Below are 22,106 nucleotides of genomic sequence, written 5' to 3' on the forward strand. Positions count from 1 at the left end.
TTTGTACTCCGCTCCAGCAGGGGGCGCTGCGTTGAGGCCGTAACACCGTCATCTGACGATCCCTCAGCTGGCGCTGCTTTAGTTTTTGACAACAACGATTCAGTCGACAATGTTCTCGTCCTGACTGCTGGTCCCAAAAGTGCCACGAGTCCCTATTAGTGTGTTTTCTTTTTAGTTTTGAACTCGTACATCATGGAGACGTCTGCGCCCAAAAGGTTTGTGTTAATTTGACTACGCTAAAAATGCTATTATTAACGAGCTAGCCGAACAGCTAACGCTCGGTGGATGTCGCCGAGCTAGCTGATGCTAAGCTAACTTATCGTTGCCAGTCTTCTCTCAAACTTTCAGTTCTGTTCACGAATGTACAGACCGTTCCTCACACAGAGGCGCTCTTTCCTGAGCCCTCAATTGAGTGTCTAATAGATTTGGCTAATGATGTGGTCGTTTTATGTTCCCAAGTCTCTGTAAGAGTGTTTTGTTCAGTGGTTAGATTTGCACTTGAAATATCATTCAATCGCATGAATGATCGCACTGAATCAGTCTCTAGCTTCCCGAGTGTCCTGCAAAAATTGAATTACTGTGTCTTTTTATGTCTAATATTGTTGCCTATATTTGTAAACAGGCTTTAGTTATTAGGCTTTATGAAGGGGTTAGACATATATATATAGTAAAGACGTGATCTCTCTTTATGAGTCTGCGTTATTGTTATTGACTTTCTTGGACACGTAAAATGTCCTTGTAAAAGTTAAAGGTCCTCCATGTTTTGGCTTGCCTCTTTGCGTGATCTCTATTAAAAAAAAAAAACATTTTGAATGTCAGTAAAAAATTTTATCCAAATAAATAAAAGATATATAAAAGCCACTTTGCCAAATACTGATTGCAGCTTCTACTGCTTGCTCAGAGTGACTTGAAATCCTTTATAAGAGATATATGCTTGATAGATCACAGGCCATCATTTAGAACTGTTTAAATGTCGAACACGGTATTTTTTGGCACGATTCCTGAAGACAAACCAGTATTACACGTTACTGATTACTTAGTTGGTTTCTGTTCTGTGGTGGTTCATGAGTTCACAGGCTCAAAAAAAGACAATGCAAGTTAATTTTACTGAATAGCTTTTTAACCACAAGGCGACAGATCTGAAGTCTTTGTATGATTGCTGTACTATTTTTAAATTATGAGATCACACATGTTCAGATGTGCAGATGAGAAATATTTATTTATTCCATTCCATGAGCAACCCTTTTGTTACAACACTATAAAGGATGAATAATAACAATAATAATAATAATAATAAAGTAATATTATTAAACATTTAGGTTGACAGAGTTTGGTAGGAAAGATTTCCTATTTAAGCTATGTGTGTGTAGTTAACATAATCAGAGATACTAACTAGCAATAAAAACATTTTATCTTAAATAACATGATTATAATAGAATAGTAAAATTTTTTAAATGAATGATAAAATCAAAAGAAATTAGAACTGCTTTGGAAATCATTGACAAAAATAAAATTAAGTGTGCGTAATATAAAGACAATACAAATATAAAGTAAATAGTGCTTAAAAGTTTACTATAACATTCATAAATGTACAATGAAATTAAAGAATGAGTCTACAAAAATAAATATTTGAGCAAAATAAGTGATGATGATGATGATAATATTAATAATTATTATAATAAATATAATAATAGGTATTGAAATAGTTATAAAACACTATGTGAAATTCAGACTGAATAAGTTTTTTTTATTTTGGATTCAAGAAAAAACGGCAATGTTTTCAGCTCCTCTCACCTTCAGTAAAAAGCTTCTCTGAAAGACTTTGAGGACACCATACTTGAACGTTTCTGTTCTGCTTAGTGGAAATTAACAGGAACAGCAGGATGTGAGGGCCTTTCCAGCTTCATATAGTGCAAACTTTTCTAAGGGGTAGTATAGAAATACCCTTTTAAAGGAAAAACACACACAATCTGTTTGTTGTCTTAGTCAGAGCTCATGTAGGATCATTTTTAAATGACTGAATCATTGATTCATTGTGTTTGATTTATTCACTAGAGCCAGACTGAGGAACCTTATTGAAGCTTGCGTTGCTCAGGGGGAAACAACCTCCTTTAGTCTCGTATTGCACGTGATAATATTTTTGATCAAGTCAGAAAATAGTGAACAGTGCATGCTGGGTTGTGTTTTCACTTTCACAATAACTTTTTTTGTCGATCACTTTGAACTTAACTAATAATGACTTATTCCTGTTTGGCTGCGGTGCTGATTTTTTTTTTTTTTTATCTGTGAAGAAGTATTACCTCATATTCTGGTGTTTGAAAGCACCGATACACATGCCTAAAAATATCTTTAAATGACAGCAAACAGAAATAATAACAGGTTGCAGTCTCAGTGTGTTTGACATTTATGTCCAGACTAAAAATCACCCACAGCCGTTCATTTATTTACAGATGCTGAAACGATGCCGTGTCTCCTGTTTTGTAATGTTTAGATTTGCCTTTTCCACTTATCATTGCTTTCACTTTTATATTGCTGTCTTATTCCCTTTTTACAGTAAGCTGAAAAAGCTGAGTGAAGATAGTTTGACGAAACAGCCAGAGGAAGTGTTTGATGTTCTCGAGAAACTCGGTGAAGGGTAAGAAGTCTTAACTTCCATTTTTACAGCTGACCATTGCATAATAAATCGTTTTTTAAGCGCTGTCAGTTGTAATAAAGTACTGCAGCCATACATGTGACTTTAAGCTTTGTGTGTGTTTTTAGTTCCTATGGCAGCGTGTTTAAAGCCATTCATAAGGAGTCCGGCCAGGTGGTGGCAATCAAGCAGGTGCCTGTGGAGTCAGATCTGCAGGAAATCATCAAAGAGATCTCCATCATGCAGCAGTGTGACAGGTGGGACAGCAGTATGTCTCATACCATACGCCCATTTTTGCCCTTGAAAGCAAGGTTTTTCCTCAATATAAAAAATGTGGCATCCAGTAAAGTGGTTTGAGAGAAAATCATTGTTTATTTGCAGACTCAGAATACATTTTTGCTTATCATCTGCCCTAAATAACAGGGAATTGCACAGTTGTTCTGTTTAATTAGATAAGAGCCTGTTAGTGTTAACTGTACGCAGACCAGTTGCACTTAGCCAGCCTTCTCTCAAAGGTCCATTCTGAGCCAGGAAAAGCCTCAAAAGACATTTTACAGAGATAATAAAGGAGGAAGTATGACATCATCATCATAGCCCATGTAGCTCTCTCGTGTCTGGATCCATGAGATTTTTTTTCTCACTTCTGCTCTATATCTTCTCCTTTGATAACCACTCCATGTTGCGTTTCCTCCCCAGCCCCTATGTGGTGAAATACTATGGCAGCTACTTCAAGAACACAGACCTGTGGATTGTGATGGAGTACTGCGGCGCTGGCTCTGTCTCTGACATCATCAGACTGCGCAACAAGACGGTGGGTGTCTACGCTGAGCCGCAGCGACGTGTGCAACTGCGCTAAAACTTTATTTAAAAGTGCCTTTGACCTGTTGTCAGTAACGACTACAATGGTGGCTTTAATTCATTAGTTTTTGTGTCAGGAAGAAAATATTTTTTGATAAAGTTTCAATTCAAAGTGCAGTATTTATTACAACTTAAAAGTGAAAAGATCTCCAGGTTGACCTTGTCTTTAACTGAACTCAGCGAACTAATGATTAAAAAAAAAAACTACAGACAAGTGCAGCAGTTAATGGTCTGTTTGTTCATGTTTGGTTTTTAATCTTCAATCTCTCAGCTGACAGAAGATGAAATTGCAACCATCCTTAAGTCGACGCTGAAGGGACTCGAGTATCTTCACTTCATGAGGAAGATCCATCGGGACATCAAAGCAGGAAACATCCTTCTTAACACAGAGGGACACGCCAAACTGGCAGACTTTGGAGTTGCTGGACAGCTGACGGTAAAATTGCAGCATATGTCAGTAGTGATAAGATGAAGTAATGTTTGCCAGCATGATACTGTTTGTAATTTGCTTCTGAGGAGTTCTCGCTTGGTCCTGTCATGCTCTAAAAGTCTGGGGGTAATATATATTCCCACTCTGTAGGACACCATGGCAAAGAGAAACACTGTGATCGGTACTCCATTCTGGATGGCACCCGAGGTAATTCAGGAGATCGGCTACAACTGTGTAGCTGACATCTGGTCCCTGGGCATCACATCCATAGAGATGGCAGAGGGTAAACCTCCTTATGCAGACATTCATCCAATGAGAGTGAGTGGAAACATTTGTTCTTGTTTTAAATGTGTTGTGAAAAACTTTTATCCTCTTTTTTAATCCACCCTAATCCTGTTATCGTGTTTCTGCAGGCAATCTTTATGATCCCGACCAACCCTCCTCCAACATTCAGGAAGCCGGAGCTCTGGTCAGACGAGTTTACAGACTTTGTCAAGAAGTGTTTAGTGAAGAACCCGGAGCAGAGAGCGACGGCCACACAGCTGCTACAGGTAAGAAGATGACCTCGCCACCACATACATGGATTACTACTATTATTATGTTATTTGAACAGGGAAGGACACTAAGTTGCTCTTAGTGTCCTTCCCTGTTCAAATAACTGATACAAGATGAAAGCAAACGTATAAAATAGAGAGCAAATAGTCTTCCCCAGATACCCTGGAGATTTGTAAATATGGAAAATTTAATGCCGCCTCAGGCACATAGAAACATCAGAGGGTGTAACACATGATGCTGGGTGGATATACTCGTATGGAAATACATTTGCATGTAAAATATAGTTCATATAACTTTTATCTTTTTGGTCTTGTGAATCTCCAGCATCCATTCATCAGCCAGGCCAAGCCAGTTACGATCCTGAGAGACCTGATAACTGAAGCCATGGAGATGAAAGCCAAGAGGCAGCAGGAGCAGCAGAGAGAGCTGGAAGAGGAGGATGACAACTCGGTGCGTGTGGTGATTTATTCACAGAAAGGTCTGGGGTGAAGAAACCTCAGATGTAATGCTGCATGTCTTAACTCTGTTCTTTATTCCATCCAGGAGGAAGAGACTGAGGTGGATTCTCACACTATGGTTAAGTCGGGCTCAGAGGGCGCCGGAACCATGCGCGCCACCAGCACTATGAGCGACGGGGCGCAGACAATGATTGAGCACGGCAGCACTATGCTTGAGTCAGACCTTGGCACTATGGTCATCAACAGTGACGATGAAGACGAGGAGGAAGACCAGGGATCGATGAGAAGTGAGCGGATATGATGTCTGCCTGAATGAGACTGTCTCCAAAATATGCTGTCCAGAAAGTTTATTTTGTTACCTTCGAGTTTAACCCATTTCCTCCTCCACAGGACATGCCACCCCCCAGCAGCCGATTCGTCCTTCCTTCATGGATTACTTCGACAAGCAGGACAACAAGGCGGCCCAGCAGCAGGAGAGCTACAACCACAACCAGGCACAGGAGCAGCAAGGCTACCATATCCAGTCCAAAAACGTCTTCCCTGACAACTGGAAGGTGCCTCAGGACGGAGACTTTGACTTTGTGAGTGTCATCCGTGACTCTGTTGTAGTGTTATTCATTGTGGAAATGTTTACAGCAGCAAAACAGAAGCAGCTCTGAGTGTTGTGACTCATTTTTTCCGTCTGTTGTTTGTCTGTGTTGCCTCTCAGTTGAAGAACCTGGACTTTGAGGAGCTGCAGTTACGCCTGACTGCCTTGGATCCCATGATGGAGCGGGAGATTGAGGAGCTCAGGCAGCGCTACACTGCCAAAAGGCAGCCCATCCTGGATGCAATGGATGCCAAGAAGAGACGACAACAGAACTTCTAAATGCCCCTTCTGACCCTGTCCTCCTCTAATCTGGATTTCCCTAAGCCACGGTAAACAACAAATTCTGTCCAGTGATTTCGGGGGAACCAAAACAATCTCATTGGATGCCCTCTGCTGTTCTGGCCGCCTGTTAGCTGACCTCTAAGTGAAGTAAGATGCTTCCTTTACTGGATGATGTCTGTTTGGTTCTGGGAATCCACACCCTTCCAAAAAAAGAAAAAGGAGAACCAAGCTGTGGCTGTAACACATCTGAGAGTCACACAAAGAATTTCCTCTTTAATCAGCAAAAAGCCTTTTCTTCAGCAGGAGCAGCGAGCGAGGTCAATGGCATTACCCCCACCCCCCACCTCCCCGAGACTTTTTACCTTCACTGTAAATAAAACATAGAGCCTAGTTTGGAAATACCTGCGACAAAAGCTGTGGAGGTTCATCCATGACCAAAGACAATCGAGGTGATGTTGATGATGAAGTTGCCTTAAAATATTTGAAACCTGATTTTTCAACATAAGCAATGTAGTAAAACGACCGAGTCTTTGGATGGTCACGTTTGTTTCCTCAGCTGGAGAAGAGTTGGACGAGAGACTATTGAAAGCTTAGAAAAATCCAGTGAATGTCAAAGAACAGATTGCGCATGTTTTCAGCTATTTTGTGGACCAGCTTCTCTTTAGTCTGCATTATCTTTTATTTAAATTAGGTGTTTTTCAGGTATGACGTTCTGGGTTTCCTTATACACCCAGTGCACAGTCTATAGTGGCAGATCTGAAGCATCTTTTAGTGCCTCGTAAACACACACGACACTCCCTCACTGCTCTTCATCCTCAACACCCTGAAACGTTAAACAAACGTAATTTCCAAATAGGGGGAAAAGGTGAAAGTCATTCCTAAACACTGCACAGCATTCTTTAAATGTTTACGTTTAGATAATTTTGATTTCTTTTGATTGTTCCACTTTGACTGATTGACTTGAGGCAGCATTAAGAGAGCTGAGTGACGAGGCCAGACCCTGAATTATTGCATAAATGGTTTAATTGCTGTTTTCCAATTTAGGAAAAACACATCAGGTTGAGAAAAAAAGACTCGAAAGACGTAACGGTTGTACTTAAAACCAGAGCCGCTACATCAGCCACACACGTGATTTCTACTTGTTCTTTTTATTTTTAGATGATAATTTTTCCTCCATTGGTTCAAGTTTTCTTTTTCTTTTTTTCTTTTTTTTACCCTGCAGCTTTTTTCAGCTATCAGTGAGAGTGCTTTCTGTTTCCTGATATTTGAAGGGGAGAAAAAGACAAAAAATGTGCTTTGTGGGTTTTGGGACACAAGCTTTGGCTTCTTTTATGTGAACATGAAGGCTTTTTCCCCTGTATTTTTAATAAGTGAGGAATGTTTTCCTTTCTTATCATAAATGAAGTCAGCTGTAAAATTTCCCACACGCTGCATATGCTTGTTGGACCACTTTAATAACCAAATTCAAAGGAATTTAATCAAAAAATGAAAAGAAGGAAAGAATTTGTAGGTTTTTACTCCCAAAAATCATTAAGCTTGTTGAATGGTTACTACATTTTTTGTTTTTGTCTATGTATCTGGCTTCTGGCTCTAATTCAGCTCTTCTGCTAAAGTATGTGTTACTTTTTAAGCGCTAATAATGACCCTGTGAATGAATGAATTCATCCTGTCTTAATGTTAAAAACGTGCAGTGAATCTGCTGGTTGCTGTTACATATGAATGTGTTTTGTAGGTGAAGCAGATGGAAACCCTTCATGAATTAAGCCTGCAGTTCACACAAGCATTCACTTTATTTATTAACCGCTCTGCTTTCTTTTCTTTTCGTGACACTGGTTTAAATATTGTGGCTGATTTGGCTGTTAATATTTTGGCCCTTGGTCATGTAAATGTGGTTGGACTATGCATGTTTATACTTAATTTTGCTCTGTAGTAGAATGCTGTTGTATAAGGAAAGAGTAATGTTTAAGAAGAAAATGTGGGCTTCCTTTAATTTTGCTTTAATTAAAAACTATTGAACACTGAAAAGTCCAATAGTTTGTTTTGGGGTTTTTTATGATTTTGTTTTGTTTCTTTAGAACTGGCTGTAATATGTACAGTTACCTAAAGCCACCTTTTGCTATATCATTATGATTTTTGTCTTCATTTACTTCACTTATTCGGTTTATGTAAAGATTGAAGGGTGTAGAGTGGAATGTAAGCATTTAATTTATTATGTTCTGTTTGTAATACTTTAATAAAGTTTCAAAAATGTTGAAAAAGTAATAAAAGTCACTTATAGTTAACCAGAGCTGGCTTTGGTCTAATCTTTAGATGTGGATGGATTAATACCAACATGACATGATTAGATACTCTGATTTCATTATGTAGACTTGTGTTACTTTTTTTGGAATTGAAAAAAAAAAATACAACAAACACACACTATGAAAAGTGCATGAAAGTTTTTGTGTTGACTGTCACATCTGCTTTATTCTTAGCCTCTAGCACAGAGAGACAGGTACATTTACATTCCTGGATGCCAAAAAATATGAAAAAAATTCCCATGAAAAGCTGAATAGTATGTTTTGTGTTAACTAATGTGGAAAATAAAAATCGCTGTGATTTAGTGGTGAATTAAATCTGATTAATTGCATAAATCATGACCCACTGGCTCTCGTTATCGACCCTGTATTTACTTGGTTTCAAAACTTCGGGCAGTACCGCTGATCTTTGCCTTCATAAAGGCAGCTTTGACGCCCTTCACCGTAACTCTTCTGCCAAGGGCGCATTTCATTTTATATTTAACGCCTTTTTATAGCTATAAGCGCGCCTGCTGCTCCTCTATTCAGTGCGGTACGGTAGACTTTACGGAAACAGTGTTCCTTCTTTTTCTGCAGCTTTTCTTGCACAGTTGCATTAATCACAGCTCTTCGGAAAGGTTGGCAGCAAGTTGAAGAAATCTGGGAAGCATGTCTGCGCTCAACAGAAGGATCGTTAACACTGCGTCGGCCCCGGCTGCCATCGGCCCATACAGGTGAGACGTGGGAGCACAAGGACAGTCCGATGTTTGATCAGGGCCTGGTCTTACAGTTCAGTGAACTCACAGAGAGAACCAAAGTTAAAAGTTTCTCAGTGGGGCAAAGGGGCCCCAGCATAGCAGGAAACCGAGTAAGGTCGACAAGCAGCTGGCTTATAATGGCTTCAATTCGTCGCCAAATCATCTACACACCAAAAGCTCCTGTGAGGCAGGGAATATACAGGTAAGGTGTCCCGAAGAAAGTGCTGGGACTTGTTCTAAATCCATCATAACTCGATCGAAGTTCACGTGGTTTATCATTTATTTGGTGGATGTCACTCCTGTCAACCAGCAACAGGAAACTGAGGCTCTAGTTTACACAGGCTCACCAAACCGGACAGAAGATTGGAAAAATGTATCCTGGTCTTGATTTATGCTTTAACATTCGATCAAAATTCGGCAAAAGGGAAGGGGGAAAAGAGGGGAGGGGAAGGGAAAAGGGGAAAAAAGAAAAAAAAAACTATGTCAATGTAAATGAGATATATACTTTGTTGCCTGATTTGAATAAAGAAAGAAAAAAAATTCGGCAAAAACAACATGAAAGTGTGGAAAGTGGAAGTGCCTTGTATCGGTGATTCAGCCTGGTGGTGCAATGGTGTGAGGAAATATTTTCTTGGAACTGTTGGCCTTTTGTTTCACTTTCTCCTGCTGAAACATCATCCTGAGAAAGAAACGTGTGTGTGTGTGTGTCGTCCTCAGCCAGGCGGTGATCGTGGACAGAACCATGTACATCTCCGGTCAGCTGGGGATGGACGTCGCCTCCGGGAAGCTGGTAGATGGAGGAGTGCAGGCTCAGGCCAAACAGGTGAAACTCACTTCTGCCAGTGTTTAGATCAGCTACAGCAGAAGTTGCATCCACAACAGATTCCTAAAATACGAACAAATCTTTCCCATCATGTCCTTCAGGCACTCATCAATATTGGGGAGATCCTTAAAGCTGCCGGCTGCGACTACAGCAACGGTGAGAAACTGAGCTTCTCCTCGTATGTTTCACATGTTCTGAAATTTAAACACGAGCTTTCAGAGCACATAAACCCTTTCATTTCAGTGGTGAAGACTACTGTGTTACTCGCAGATATAAATGACTTCAACAACGTCAATGAGGTCTACAAGACATGTAAGCCAGCATTATATTGTTCCTTTCATTTTGACCACACTAGCAGGGAAAATGACAGTGTGACAAGTTTAGGAGTCACCTGACCGATGCGCTCACATAGCTTTTTCTCTGCTGCTCGACAGCAGCCTTCTACTCACATCCTCCTCGCTGATCATAACAGTCAGGTGTAATGGAAGCTCCAGCACCCAGAGAGTTGTAAATAGACACCACAGTGCAGGCACACAACTGTAACCCAACCTTTCCCAGCAGGCAGTGCTGCACTAGGCATTTACTCCCATCTTTCTCCCTCGCACTGCCACCGAAACCACAGGCAGGTTACTTTCCCTGACCGTGGTGAAAGGAAGGAAGGAAGATGTTTCATTAAAACTCTGTTTTGATCCTTTAAACTCAGCCTTTACTGGTTTATAAAAATTGGTTTAAAACTTAAGTTAAGGCAAAAATGTGCCTTTCCAGGTTGTCTGTGTGTGTTACCATCCTCAGCCGCTGCTATACACCAGACAAAGGAACTTTCTACCCAGCAGCTGCAAAGCACCTGTGCTTGTTGTTTTATTGCTTATCTATGTAAATAATCTAACCACTCATAAATAAAGCCTTTCATATTATTAGAAGCTGAAATGAACCATTCAAATTGAGATTCATAGATGGGTTCACTGATGGAAGTGAATAACTTCACCGTGGTTCTGCAAATGCATGCAAATCTAATGAAAATGTTTTCCCTCCCCAGTTTTCAGCAGTAACTTTCCTGCCAGAGCTGCCTACCAAGTCGCTGCTCTCCCCAGAGTGAGTGTTAACCACAGCTTTACACACCTTTAGCATTGTATTACATTATGTCACACCCACTTTAAAGTCACTGCTACTGTGCACATATGGATGATGTCATGAATTTCATTTTTATGCTGATTGGAAACAGAAAGGTTGAAAAAGGAGGGATTTGCATGTTATTTTAAACCACAAATTAAACTATTAATCATGTTTTCCGGACTTAATTTGCTTACACTGTCACACAGCGGAGACTCTGCTGATATTTGGACAAATGAGTAAATGTAGTGTAAATGCTGCTTTTGGCCAAATTCAAGTTATTGCTGCTAAAGTTGGATCTACAAGCTACAGAATTATGGGGATCACTTGGTTTTTCATGGGACTGCAGAGATGTGTATAAAAGCTTTTTGCAGGGGTTTTTTGAATGACTGTGTGCGTGTGTTCATTTTTGGACACTATTATAATTTAATATTTCGCCTCTGCAGTCATTTCTTCAACCTGCGTCTCCTCCTTTTCTCCTCAGGGTGGGCTGGTGGAAATTGAGGCGATCGCTGTTCTCGGTCCTCTCTCCGACTCCTGACTACCCGGCTGCATTACTAACAAGCTGTAGCGCCACCAATTATTAGTGTGAATGCTTGAAAAGCATTCACAGTATTGTTATTCTAATCTTTATTAGTGTGAATGCTTGAAAAGCATTCACAGTATTGTTATTCGAATCTTTATTATTAGTGTGAATGCTTGAAAAGCATTCACAGTATTGTTCTTCTAATCTTTATTCTATTTTATTATATTTTATTATTATGGATTCCGTACGTTTTTTGTAAGCCTACTCCTTCAAAACCGTTCAACTTAGAAAAACCATTCAAACACCGTTAGATTCCTATTCTTTTGGACAACACTGCTTCTATTTTTCATATTTTTAACATTTATATTTTTAATTTTATTCAACTTTTTTCAACAAAAATTTCCCATGTATTTCAATGGGGAGACCCTTCAAATTCTCATTCAACTTCCTCCTCTTTAAACTGTATCTACTTCCACAAACATTGACATAGAGCCACCATTCAAACTTTAAAACGAAGACAAGACATTCAACTATTCAACTTGTATTTATCTTTTCAATATCTATTATACTTTTTCTTCAGTTCCAGTTTAAGTTTCATGATGTTTTTTCACCCGTTTCAGAGTTTATAATGGGTGTGTATGGGACGGAATGTTGGGGCTAGAGTGAGACAGCTCAACTGCTAGAGTGAGAGGAGCAAAAAAATTAATCTTAAAATATTTTTTAAAACTGCTGCTGTGTCCGCAGCGTTTGCTCTACAGCCACCATTTTACCCTCAAAACGTAGCCATCGCTGTCCTCTTTCATCCAATGTGTTTACTATTGTCCTAGGTGTTATGGTTCTTTCATAAATGTCACCAATGCACAGCCTCCTCCCTCCAACTCTTCCATAGACTCTAATGTTAAAATGGCTCAGAAGGTTCTTTTGAAAATCAGAAGAGCATGGTGTCTTTCCACTGTCACCACGTCCATATAATAAACTCCACAGGCATGAAAACTGAGAATTCAGTAGACTAGACATTGCTGTCGCTCACGGTGAAAGAATTTCGTCAATACGACTTGTACTTTTCATATGGGAACGATTTGTTTCGGCCTGACTTTTCTGTTCATTTTAAGCAGCAAAAGTGAGGTGCATGTCTGTGTCGTGTGTATGGAGCCATTGGGTGCGGTCACTATAGCAACCAGGCTCACACCTGCCTGCTTAACGAGCTTTCTCTCTCACTCTGCCAAGATTCATCTTAAACACTTCTCTTTCAACTGCTGCTGTGTCCACAGTGTTACAGCCATCATTTTACCCTCAAAACGTTGCCATCGTTGTTCTCTTTCTAACACTGTGTCTTTAAAATCTCAGACATTTAAAATTTTTAAACTGTGTGGATCAAAGTGGAGGGATCACATTTTAGTCATTCAGTGATTCAAAGAATATGACCTTTTAATATTCATTCAGATGTTTTCTGACTCTAAATTTTCTTTTCTCATTACTCATCTTTTTCTAATTTACATTTTAAACATTTTCAGCTTTTTTCCAACTTCTTCTCTGTGTGATTGTCAGCTTTTAGCAGTTCAGCTTTTTTGTTTTCATGTGCAAATTTCTGTATCTTTCATCTCGTTCAACATTGTTAACTTAAAATTCAGCAATTAATTCATTTCAGTGCATACATTCAGATTCAAGCATTCACACTGCAGTTTCTTCAGAAAATGCACTTTCTAGTTATTATTAGTGTGAATGCTTGAAAAGCATTCACAGTATTGTTATTCGAATCTTTATTATTATTATTATTATATTTTATTCTGTATTCCGTACGTTTTTTGTAATCCTATAACTTCAAAACCGTTCAACTTAGAAAAACCATTCAAACACCGTTAGATTCCTATTCTTTTGGACAACACTGCTTCTATTTTTCATATTTTTAACATTTATATTTCTAATTTTATTCAACTTTATTCAACAAAAATTTATAATGTATTTCAATGGGGAGACCCTTCAAATCCTCATTCAACTTACTCATTTTTAAACTCTTACTACTTCCACATACATTGACATAGAGCCACCATTCAAACTTTAAAACGAAGACAAGACATTCAACTATTCAACTTGTATTTATCTTTTCAATATCTATTATACTTTTTCTTCAGTTCCAGTTTAAGTTTCATGATGTTTTTTCACCCGTTTCAGAGTTTATAATGGGTGTGTATGGGACGGAATGTTGGGGCTAGAGTGAGGCAGCTCAACTGCTAGAGTGAGAGGAGCAAAAAAATTAATCTTAAAATATTTTTTAAAACTGCTGCTGTGTCCGCAGCGTTTGCTCTACAGGTATGATTTTACCCTCAAAACGTAGCCATGGCTGTCCTCTTTCATCCAATGTGTTTACTATTGTACTAGGTGTTATGGTTCTTTCATAAATGTCACCAATGCACAGCCTCCTCCCTCCAACTCTTCCATAGACTCTAATGTTAAAATGGCTCAGAAGGTTCGTTTGAAAATCAGAAGAGCATGGTGTCTTTCCACTGTCACCACGTCCATATAATAAGCTCCACAGGCATGAAAACTGAGAATTAGGTAGACTAGACATTGCTGTCGCTCACGGTGAAAGAATTTTGTCAATACGACTTTTACTTTTCATTTGGGAGCGATTTGTTTCGGCCTGACTTTTCTGTTCATTTTAAGCAGCAAAAGTGAGGCGCATGTCTGTGTACGTGTGTATGGAGCCATTGGGTGCGGTCACTATAGCAACCAGGCTCACACCTGCCTGCTTAACGAGCTCTCTCTGCCACTCTGCCAAGATTCATCTTAAACACTTCTCTTTCAACTGCTGCTGTGTCCACAGTGTTAAAGCCATCATTTTACCCTCAAAACGTCGCCATCGTTGTTCTCTTTCCAACATCTTGTCTTTCAAAGCTCAGAGATGTAAACTTTTTAAACTGTGTGGATCCAAGTGGCGGGATCACATTTTAGTCATTCAGTGATTCAAAGAATATGACCTTTTAATATTCGTTCAGATGTTTTCTGACTCTAAATGTTCTTTTCTCATTTCTTAGGTTTTTCTAATTTACAATTAAAACATTTTCAGCTTTTTTCCAACTTCTTCTTCTGTGTAACCTTCAGCTTTTAGCAGTTCAGCACCTTTGTTTTCAGGTTAAATTCGTTTTTTTTTGTTGTTTTTTTTAAATTCTCATTCCAATATTTTTAAACGTCAAAATTCAGCAATTAATCATTTCAGTGCATACATTCAGATTCAAGCATTCACACTGCAGTTTCTTCAGAAAATGCACTTTCTAGTTATTGTGTGGATGCTTTAAGCATCCACACTATTGAGTTCCTGTTTCTCTTTATTCTTTATTATTATTATTCCGGGTGTTTCCGTACACTTTCGCCGTTTAACTACTTCCACAATTTTTGTGCTATTTCACCGTTCAAACTTTAAACTATCAGCTATTTTTGCTAATTCCTGCTACGATTTTTGCTATTTTTAACTATTATACTTTTTAAATATTCCACTTTTTCCTTTAATTTGTCCCCATTGAAATGATATGGGATACCAGCAATTGCTAAAATTTGCCTTGTTTTGAAAACTTAACTACTTCCTCATCTTTCACCTAGAAAACCATCAAATTTTAAAATGTTCACAAAATTATTGGGCTATTCAGGTATGATTCAGCTTTTTCAAATCTTCTACTGTTTTACTTTTATGCCTCTTAAAGTTTTGAGTTGCAAAATTGTGATTTTTCACAAAATACATGCGTTGTTATGGTTGCTATGCTCTTGGCTTCCAGTGTGTCACTGAAGGTTTTGCAGTCTTCTCTTCATGTCCGAACAACTGTTTGCTACTTGCTCAATTTTCACTCAACTTCCACAAATTATACATCAAAACGTAGGTATTTTTGCTGGCTTTCAGAAAATGTCACCATCATTGTTGTGGGATTTATAGAATTTTTGCAAATCTCCTCAGACTAACACAAGGTCAGAAAACTCTCCATATAAAGTGAATGGAGAGCTTGTTCAAAATCACCGCTGGATTTCTGTAATGAGAGGCATATTCGAATCGTCATATCTCCTTAACGAAGCAAAGTTAAGACATGAGGCTTGTCCCCGAATATCTTCAGACACCCCTGACGCTCACAATTCAAGAATTTCTTTCTCACCTATTACCGTTCTGAAATGAGTTGGACTTGTTTGAGGGTAGGAAATTCGTCCTTCGCTCAGATTTCTTCAGATTTCAAACTGTGGAAATGAACCACTTTTTTCTCTCGTCATAACTTTTTGTTGGATTTCCACAGAGACCTGAAAATTTCCATGATTGTTCACCAAAGCCTGCTGTCTCTTACGGTGAAAGAATGATATCGATACTCCAAATAGATTTCGAGTTAGAAAGCGTTGTTTGAGGGCAAGTCAAGGCAGTTTTTGCTTCGCTCTACTCAGTTATGGTGCATTACAAGTCAAATATCTTTAATAATTCATATTGTAATGATAAATTGTAAACACTGGAAGATTCCCCCATCTCTTCTGAACAAAACGGTGTAAGAATGACCGTTCTAGCCCCTACGGTTTGGAAATTATGGTCATTTGTTTGAGGGGAGTCCTCACTATGAGAAATAGGCTGCAATAATCCTGTGCCTCTCTGTGCTGCGTGTGTAAAAAGAGGCACATGTTTTGGCGGGAAAAAGTACACAGGCTCTCTGATTGGTGGATTCAAATTCAGCAGCTCCCAGGCTGACCTAGAAACTTACTTCTCTCTCCCTGTGCATTTTTTTGCTGATTTTTTCATTTAACAAGTATATTTGAGGGACCCTCAGCATGTTCAGCATTTTTTCAGCTGTCCATTTTGCTTTTCCAATTTTTCTGTTTAACTTATTACTATTGTGCTAAATAATACTATTTCTGCTATTTTATAAGATTTGTGCCTATTATAGTATTTCTGCTAAATTACAATATTTCTGCTTTTTATACTATTTGTGCTAAAACATAGTATTTCTACTAAATGTAGTATTTATGCTTAATCATACTATTTCTGCTTTTTATGGGATTTGTGCCTAATATAGTATTTCTGCTTTTTATAGGATTTTTGCTCAAACATAGTATTTCTACTAAATGTAGTGTTTATGCTTAAACATCCTATTTCTGCTTTTTATAGGATTTGTGCTTAATATAGTATTTCTGCTTTTAATAGAATTTGTGCTTAATATAGTATTTCTGCTTTTTATAGAATTTGTGCTTAATATAGTATTTCTGCTTTTTATATGATTTGTGCTTAATATAGTATTTCTGCTTTTTATAGGATTTGTGCTTAATATAGTATTTCTGCTAAATTATAGTATTTCTGCTTTTTATAGGATTTGTGCTAAAACATAGTATTTCTACTAAATGTAGTATTTATGCTTAATCATAGTATTTCTATATATTTCTGCCTGGTCCCCAGGCAGCCAATCCTCTGTGAGGACTTAGACATTCAAATTTTCAAATCAGGTCCTGCACGGTTTCCCAGCCAATCATATATGTGTCCTGAGGCATTCAAATTTGCATATTGGGGACTTCATGGCTTCTAAGCCAGCCAATCATATCTGAGGGCTGAGGAATTCAAATCCACAAATCAGGGCCTGCACAGCTTCCCAGCCAGCCAATCATGTATGTGGGCTCCAGGTATTCAAATTTGCATATTGGGGAATTCGTGGCTTCTAAGTCAACAAGTCATCCGTGTCATATATCTCTAAAAATTCATATTTTAATGATAAATTGTCAACACTTGAAGATTCCCCCATCTCTTCTGAACAAAACGGTGTAAGAATGACCGTTCTAGCTCCTACGGTTAGGAAATTATGGTCATTTGTTTGAGGGGAGTCGTCATTATGAGAAATAGACTGCAATGATCCTGTGTCTCTCTGTGCTGCGTGTGTAAAAAGGATGCACCTGTTTTGGAGGGAAAGAGTGCACAGGCTCTCTGATTGGTGGATTCAAATTCAGCAGCTCCCAGGCTGACCTAGAAACTCACTTTTCTCTCCCTGTGTGTGTGTGTGTGTGTGTGTGTGTGTGTGTGTGTGTGTGTGTGTGTGTGTGTGTGTGTGTGTGTGTGTGTGTGTGTGTGTGTGTGTGTGTGACAGAGAGAGAGAGAGAGAGAGAAAGGCTTTTAATGGGATGATCTCATTCTAAGATTCAAATTCAATATATTTAGACTGGTTGTGTCTCTCTGGCTGTGTGTTTTCTTATTGTACATATTTGTGATGTGTGGCTGTTAAGATTTTTTGCTGATTTTTCTTACAAGTATGTGAGGAAATGTCATCATTCTTCAGCTGTCCATTTGCTAATTTTTCTGTTTAAGTTATACTTGTGCTAAATCTACTATTTCTGCTATTTTATAAGATTTGTGCCATACGTATTCTGCCATATAGATATATGTATTATTCTGTATTCGTACGGTTTTTTGTAATCCTATTCAAGTTCTTCAAATCGTTCAAATCTAGTAGAAGTAAACTTTCTGTTATTCAAACACCGGGTTAAGTATTCCTATTTCTTTTGTATTTCTGACTCTAACCAAGTATTCTGGCTTCTATTTTTTCATATTTTTAGCTACATTTATTATAACTATTTAATCAAATTTATTCAAACATTTATCTCAACACTCTTAAAATTATAATGTAGTTCTCAACTGGAACCCTTCAAATCCTCATTCAACTTACTATCTTTTTAAACTCTTACTATTCACATACATTGACATAGAGCCACCAATTCAAAACTTTAAAACGAAGACAAGACATTCAACTATTCAACTTGTATTTATCTTTTCAATATCTATTATACTTTTCTTCAGTTCCAGTTTAAGTTTCATGATGTTTTTTCACCCGTTTCAGAGTTTATAATGGGTGTGTATGGGACGGAATGTTGGGGCTAGAGTGAGGCAGCTCAACTGCTAGAGTGAGAGGAGCAAAAAAATTAATCTTAAAATCTTTTTTAAAACTGCTGCTGTGTCCGCAGCGTTTGCTCTACAGGTACCATTTTACCCTCAAAACGTAGCCATGGCTGTCCTCTTTCATCCAATGTGTTTACTATTGTCCTAGGTGTTATGGTTCTTTCATAAATGTCACCAATGCACAGCCTCCTCCCTCCAACTCTTCCATAGACTCTAATGTTAAAATGGCTCAGAAGGTTCGTTTGAAAATCAGAAGAGCATGGTGTCTTTCCACTGTCACCACGTCCATATAATAAACTCCACAGGCATGAAAACTGAGAATTCAGTAGACTAGACATTGCTGTCGCTCACGGTGAAAGAATTTCGTCAATACGACTTGTACTTTTCATATGGGAACGATTTGTTTCGGCCTGACTTTTCTGTTCATTTTAAGCAGCAAAAGTGAGGCGCATGTCTGTGTGCGTGTGTATGGAGCCATTGGGTGCGGTCACTATAGCAACCAGGCTCACACCTGCCTGCTTAACGAGCTCTGCCTGCCACTGTGCCAAGATTCATCTTAAGCACTTCTCTTTCAACTGCTGCTGTGTCCACAGTGTTACAGCCATCATTTTACCCTCAAATTGTCGCCATTATTGTTCTCTTTCCAACACCGTATCTTTCAAAGCTCAGGCATTTAAACTTTTTAAACTGTGTGGATCAAAGTGGAGGGATCACATTTTAGTCATTCAGTGATTCAAAGAATATGACCTTTTAATATTCATTCAGATGTTTTCTGACTCTAAATGTTCTTTTCTCATTTCTTAGGGTTTTCTAATTTACATTTAAAACATTTTCAGTTTTTTTCCAACTTCTTCTTCTGTGTAACCTTCAGCTTTTAGCAGTTCAGCACCTTTGTTTTCAGGTTAAATTCGGGTTTTTTTTTGTTTTGTTTTTTATCTCATTCAATATTTTTAACTCAAAATTCAGCAATTAATTCATTTCAGTGCATACATTCAGATTCAAGCATTCACACTGCAGTTTCTTCAGAAAATGCACTTTCTAGTTATTATATTTTATTCTGTATTCCGTACGTTTTTTGTAAGCCTACTCCTTCAAAACCGTTCAACTTAGAAAAACCATTCAAACACCGTTAGATTCCTATTCTTTTGGACAACACTGCTTCTATTTTTCATATTTTTAACATTTATATTTTTAATTTTATTCAACTTTATTCAACAAAAATTTATAATGTATTTCAATGGGGAGACCCTTCAAATCCTCATTCAACTTACTCATTTTTAAACTCTTACTACTTCCACATACATTGACATAGAGCCACCATTCAAACTTTAAAACGAAGACAAGACATTCAACTATTCAACTTGTATTTATCTTTTCAATATCTATTATACTTTTTCTTCAGTTCCAGTTTAAGTTTCATGATGTTTTTTCACCCGTTTCAGAGTTTATAATGGGTGTGTATGGGACGGAATGTTGGGGCTAGAGTGAGGCAGCTCAACTGCTAGAGTGAGAGGAGCAAAAAAATTAATCTTAAAATCTTTTTTAAAACTGCTGCTGTGTCTGCAGCGTTTGCTCTACAGGTATGATTTTACCCTCAAAACGTAGCCATCGCTGTCCTCTTTCATCCAATGTGTTTACTATTGTACTAGGTGTTATGGTTCTTTCATAAATCTCACCAATGCACAGCCTCCTCCCTCCAACTCTTCCATAGACTCCAATGTTAAAATGTCTCAGAAGGTTGGTTTGAAAATCAGAAGAGCATGGTGTCTTTACACTGTCACCACGTCCATATAATAAGCTCCACAGGCATGAAAACTGAGAATTAGGTAGACTAGCCATTGCTGTCGCTCACGGTGAAAGAATTTTGTCAATGCGACTTTTACTTTTCATTTGGGAGCGATTTGTTTCGGCCTGACTTTTCTGTTCATTTTAAGCAGCAAAAGTGAGGTGCATGTCTGTGTACGTGTGTATGGAGCCCTTGGGTGCGGTCACTATAGCAACCAGGCTCACACCTGCCTGCTTAACGAGCTCTCTCTCTCACTCTGCCAAGATTCATCTTAAACACTTCTCTTTCAACTGCTGCTGTGTCCACAGTGTTAAAGCCATCATTTTACCCTCAAAACGTTGTTCTCTTTCCAACATCTTGTCTTTCAAAGCTCAGAGATGTAAACTTTTTAAACTGTGTGGGTCCAAGTGGAGGGATCACATTTTAGTCATTCAGTGATTCAAAGAATATGACCTTTTAATATTCTTTCAGATGTTTTCTGACTCTAAATGTTCTTTTCTCATTTCTTAGGTTTTTCTAATTTACAATTAAAACATTTTCAGCTTTTTTCCAACTTCTTCTTCTGTGTAACCTTCAGCTTTTAGCAGTTCAGCACTTTTGTTTTCAGGTTAAATTCGGGTTTTTTTTTTAATCTCATTCAAAATTTTTAACTTAAATTCAGTAATTATTTCATTTCAATGCATACATTCAGATTCAAGCATTCACACTGCAGTTTCTTCAGAAAATGCACTTTCTAGTTATCATTATAGATTCACTGTGGAAGCTTGATTGTATTTCCAGAGAACACCTGAAGAGCCACGAATTTCACCAAAGTCTTTTTCAGTCTTTCAAGATTTAAATTCAGAGCAACATTGAGTTGTTAACACTTCACAGCCTGCTCGTTAAACAGACAGTAGGGATCCAGTAGGAGTGGACACAACATCAAGCCTCTTGGCTTCTGGTTTGATAACTTCACTCATTTAAAAAAGAAAAATGCTGTAACACATCAGTGTGACATGTTTGCTTTCATCCTGCATCAAATTAAAACACAGAGAATATGTGTACTAGGTTTTTTTAAGGTGATCTTTTTATTTTTCAACAGCTTATTACTAATTACGGATTTTGGGGAATACTAAAAATCATGACACATCAGGAAAAAAAATCTTATAAAGGACGTGAAGCGATGTCACTGATGTTGTCACTGCTGATGTGACGCTATACCTTGTTTATGGTAGTACCTGAACTGCCATAAAGTTATGTTAACGCTGTGCTTTAGATTACAGCCAGGAGTGTGGCAGAGGAGGAATTTTGCACTTTCATATAAAATCCACTTTTGGACTAAGTAGATCAGTTAATGGCTGGACTATGGAGGAGAAGTTTTTGCAGAAGTTCCTGTAATAACCTACCAGGAATCTGCACAGTTCAAGTCCTTTATTTAGGTGTGGGATATTCATTAATCGCCACCACTTTGGCGCTAAGGGGCCGCACCTGACCACGTCCCACTTCCCTGCTCAAGTATGTTACAGTGGCCTTGGCAAATTCACACTTTGTCAGGTTGAGTGTCAGCGCTTATTAATCTTGAAATCTGCATGACACACTGGCAGACAGAAAAGACCATTCGGTGAAAATATCAATTCTGGGGATCTGGAACATGGAAAGTAGAATATCTAAACAACATTATTGGTGTGTTTTGCCTCAGTGTTATTGATATTTATATGCTTCTATTTTAAAAACTGTAAACTCTCACTGTGGATATAAGAGCCAAATTGTGGATATTTTGCATCCACTTTATTGTGTAATATTTTAATTGATTGTATTTGATGGCTTAGGCCCCAGGAAGACTAGCAACCACTGTTGTGGAAGCTAATGGAGTTCCTTATAAATAAGCAGACAGATAAACACTATTCTAATCTTATATTACATTCTTAGCAAATTTACAGCAAATGAAACAAAGCACAAAGTCACAGTTGTTTTTTTTTATTTTATTTTTTTATTTTAATTTGTGGTTTGACGCTGTTTCTTAACGTAAAATGTCCTGTTGTAATTGGACATTTTGAGATAAGAAACAGCGCCAAGCCCCAACAACACTTCCCTCATGGTGCTTTATATTGTAAGGTGAAGACCCTACAATAATGCACAAAAACTA

General features: G+C 38.1%; 2 protein-coding genes across 3 annotated transcripts; both read left to right on the plus strand.

The window, feature by feature from the left end:
* Positions 1-10: 10 nt before the first annotated feature.
* Positions 11-8,089, plus strand: stk3 (serine/threonine kinase 3 (STE20 homolog, yeast)). Its single transcript, XM_026156479.1, has 11 exons — positions 11-215; positions 2,555-2,635; positions 2,761-2,889; positions 3,329-3,443; positions 3,762-3,926; positions 4,071-4,238; positions 4,334-4,471; positions 4,800-4,925; positions 5,019-5,220; positions 5,324-5,514; positions 5,643-8,089. Exons 1-11 carry the CDS (start codon positions 193-195, stop codon positions 5,799-5,801), a joined length of 1,497 nt encoding a protein of 498 aa, XP_026012264.1. The 5' UTR covers positions 11-192; the 3' UTR covers positions 5,802-8,089.
* A 554-nt stretch (positions 8,090-8,643) lies between these two features.
* LOC113014905 (2-iminobutanoate/2-iminopropanoate deaminase-like) lies at positions 8,644-20,948 on the plus strand. 2 transcript variants are annotated; one of them, XM_026156716.1, is made up of 7 exons: positions 8,644-8,814; positions 9,556-9,661; positions 9,763-9,817; positions 9,905-9,973; positions 10,698-10,753; positions 11,256-11,354; positions 20,719-20,948. In XM_026156716.1, the coding sequence occupies exons 1-6, from the start codon at positions 8,750-8,752 to the stop codon at positions 11,310-11,312; spliced, it is 408 nt and encodes a 135-aa protein (XP_026012501.1). In that variant the 5' UTR covers positions 8,644-8,749; the 3' UTR covers positions 11,313-11,354; positions 20,719-20,948. The 2 variants fall into 2 exon arrangements, with proteins under 2 accessions (XP_026012501.1, XP_026012500.1); XM_026156715.1 differs by lacking the exon at positions 8,644-8,814 and adding an exon at positions 8,852-9,040.
* Positions 20,949-22,106: the final 1,158 nt, after the last annotated feature.

This window comes from Astatotilapia calliptera, chromosome 22, assembly GCF_900246225.1.
Source record: "Astatotilapia calliptera chromosome 22, fAstCal1.2, whole genome shotgun sequence".
Taxonomy (NCBI): Eukaryota; Metazoa; Chordata; class Actinopteri; order Cichliformes; family Cichlidae; genus Astatotilapia; species Astatotilapia calliptera.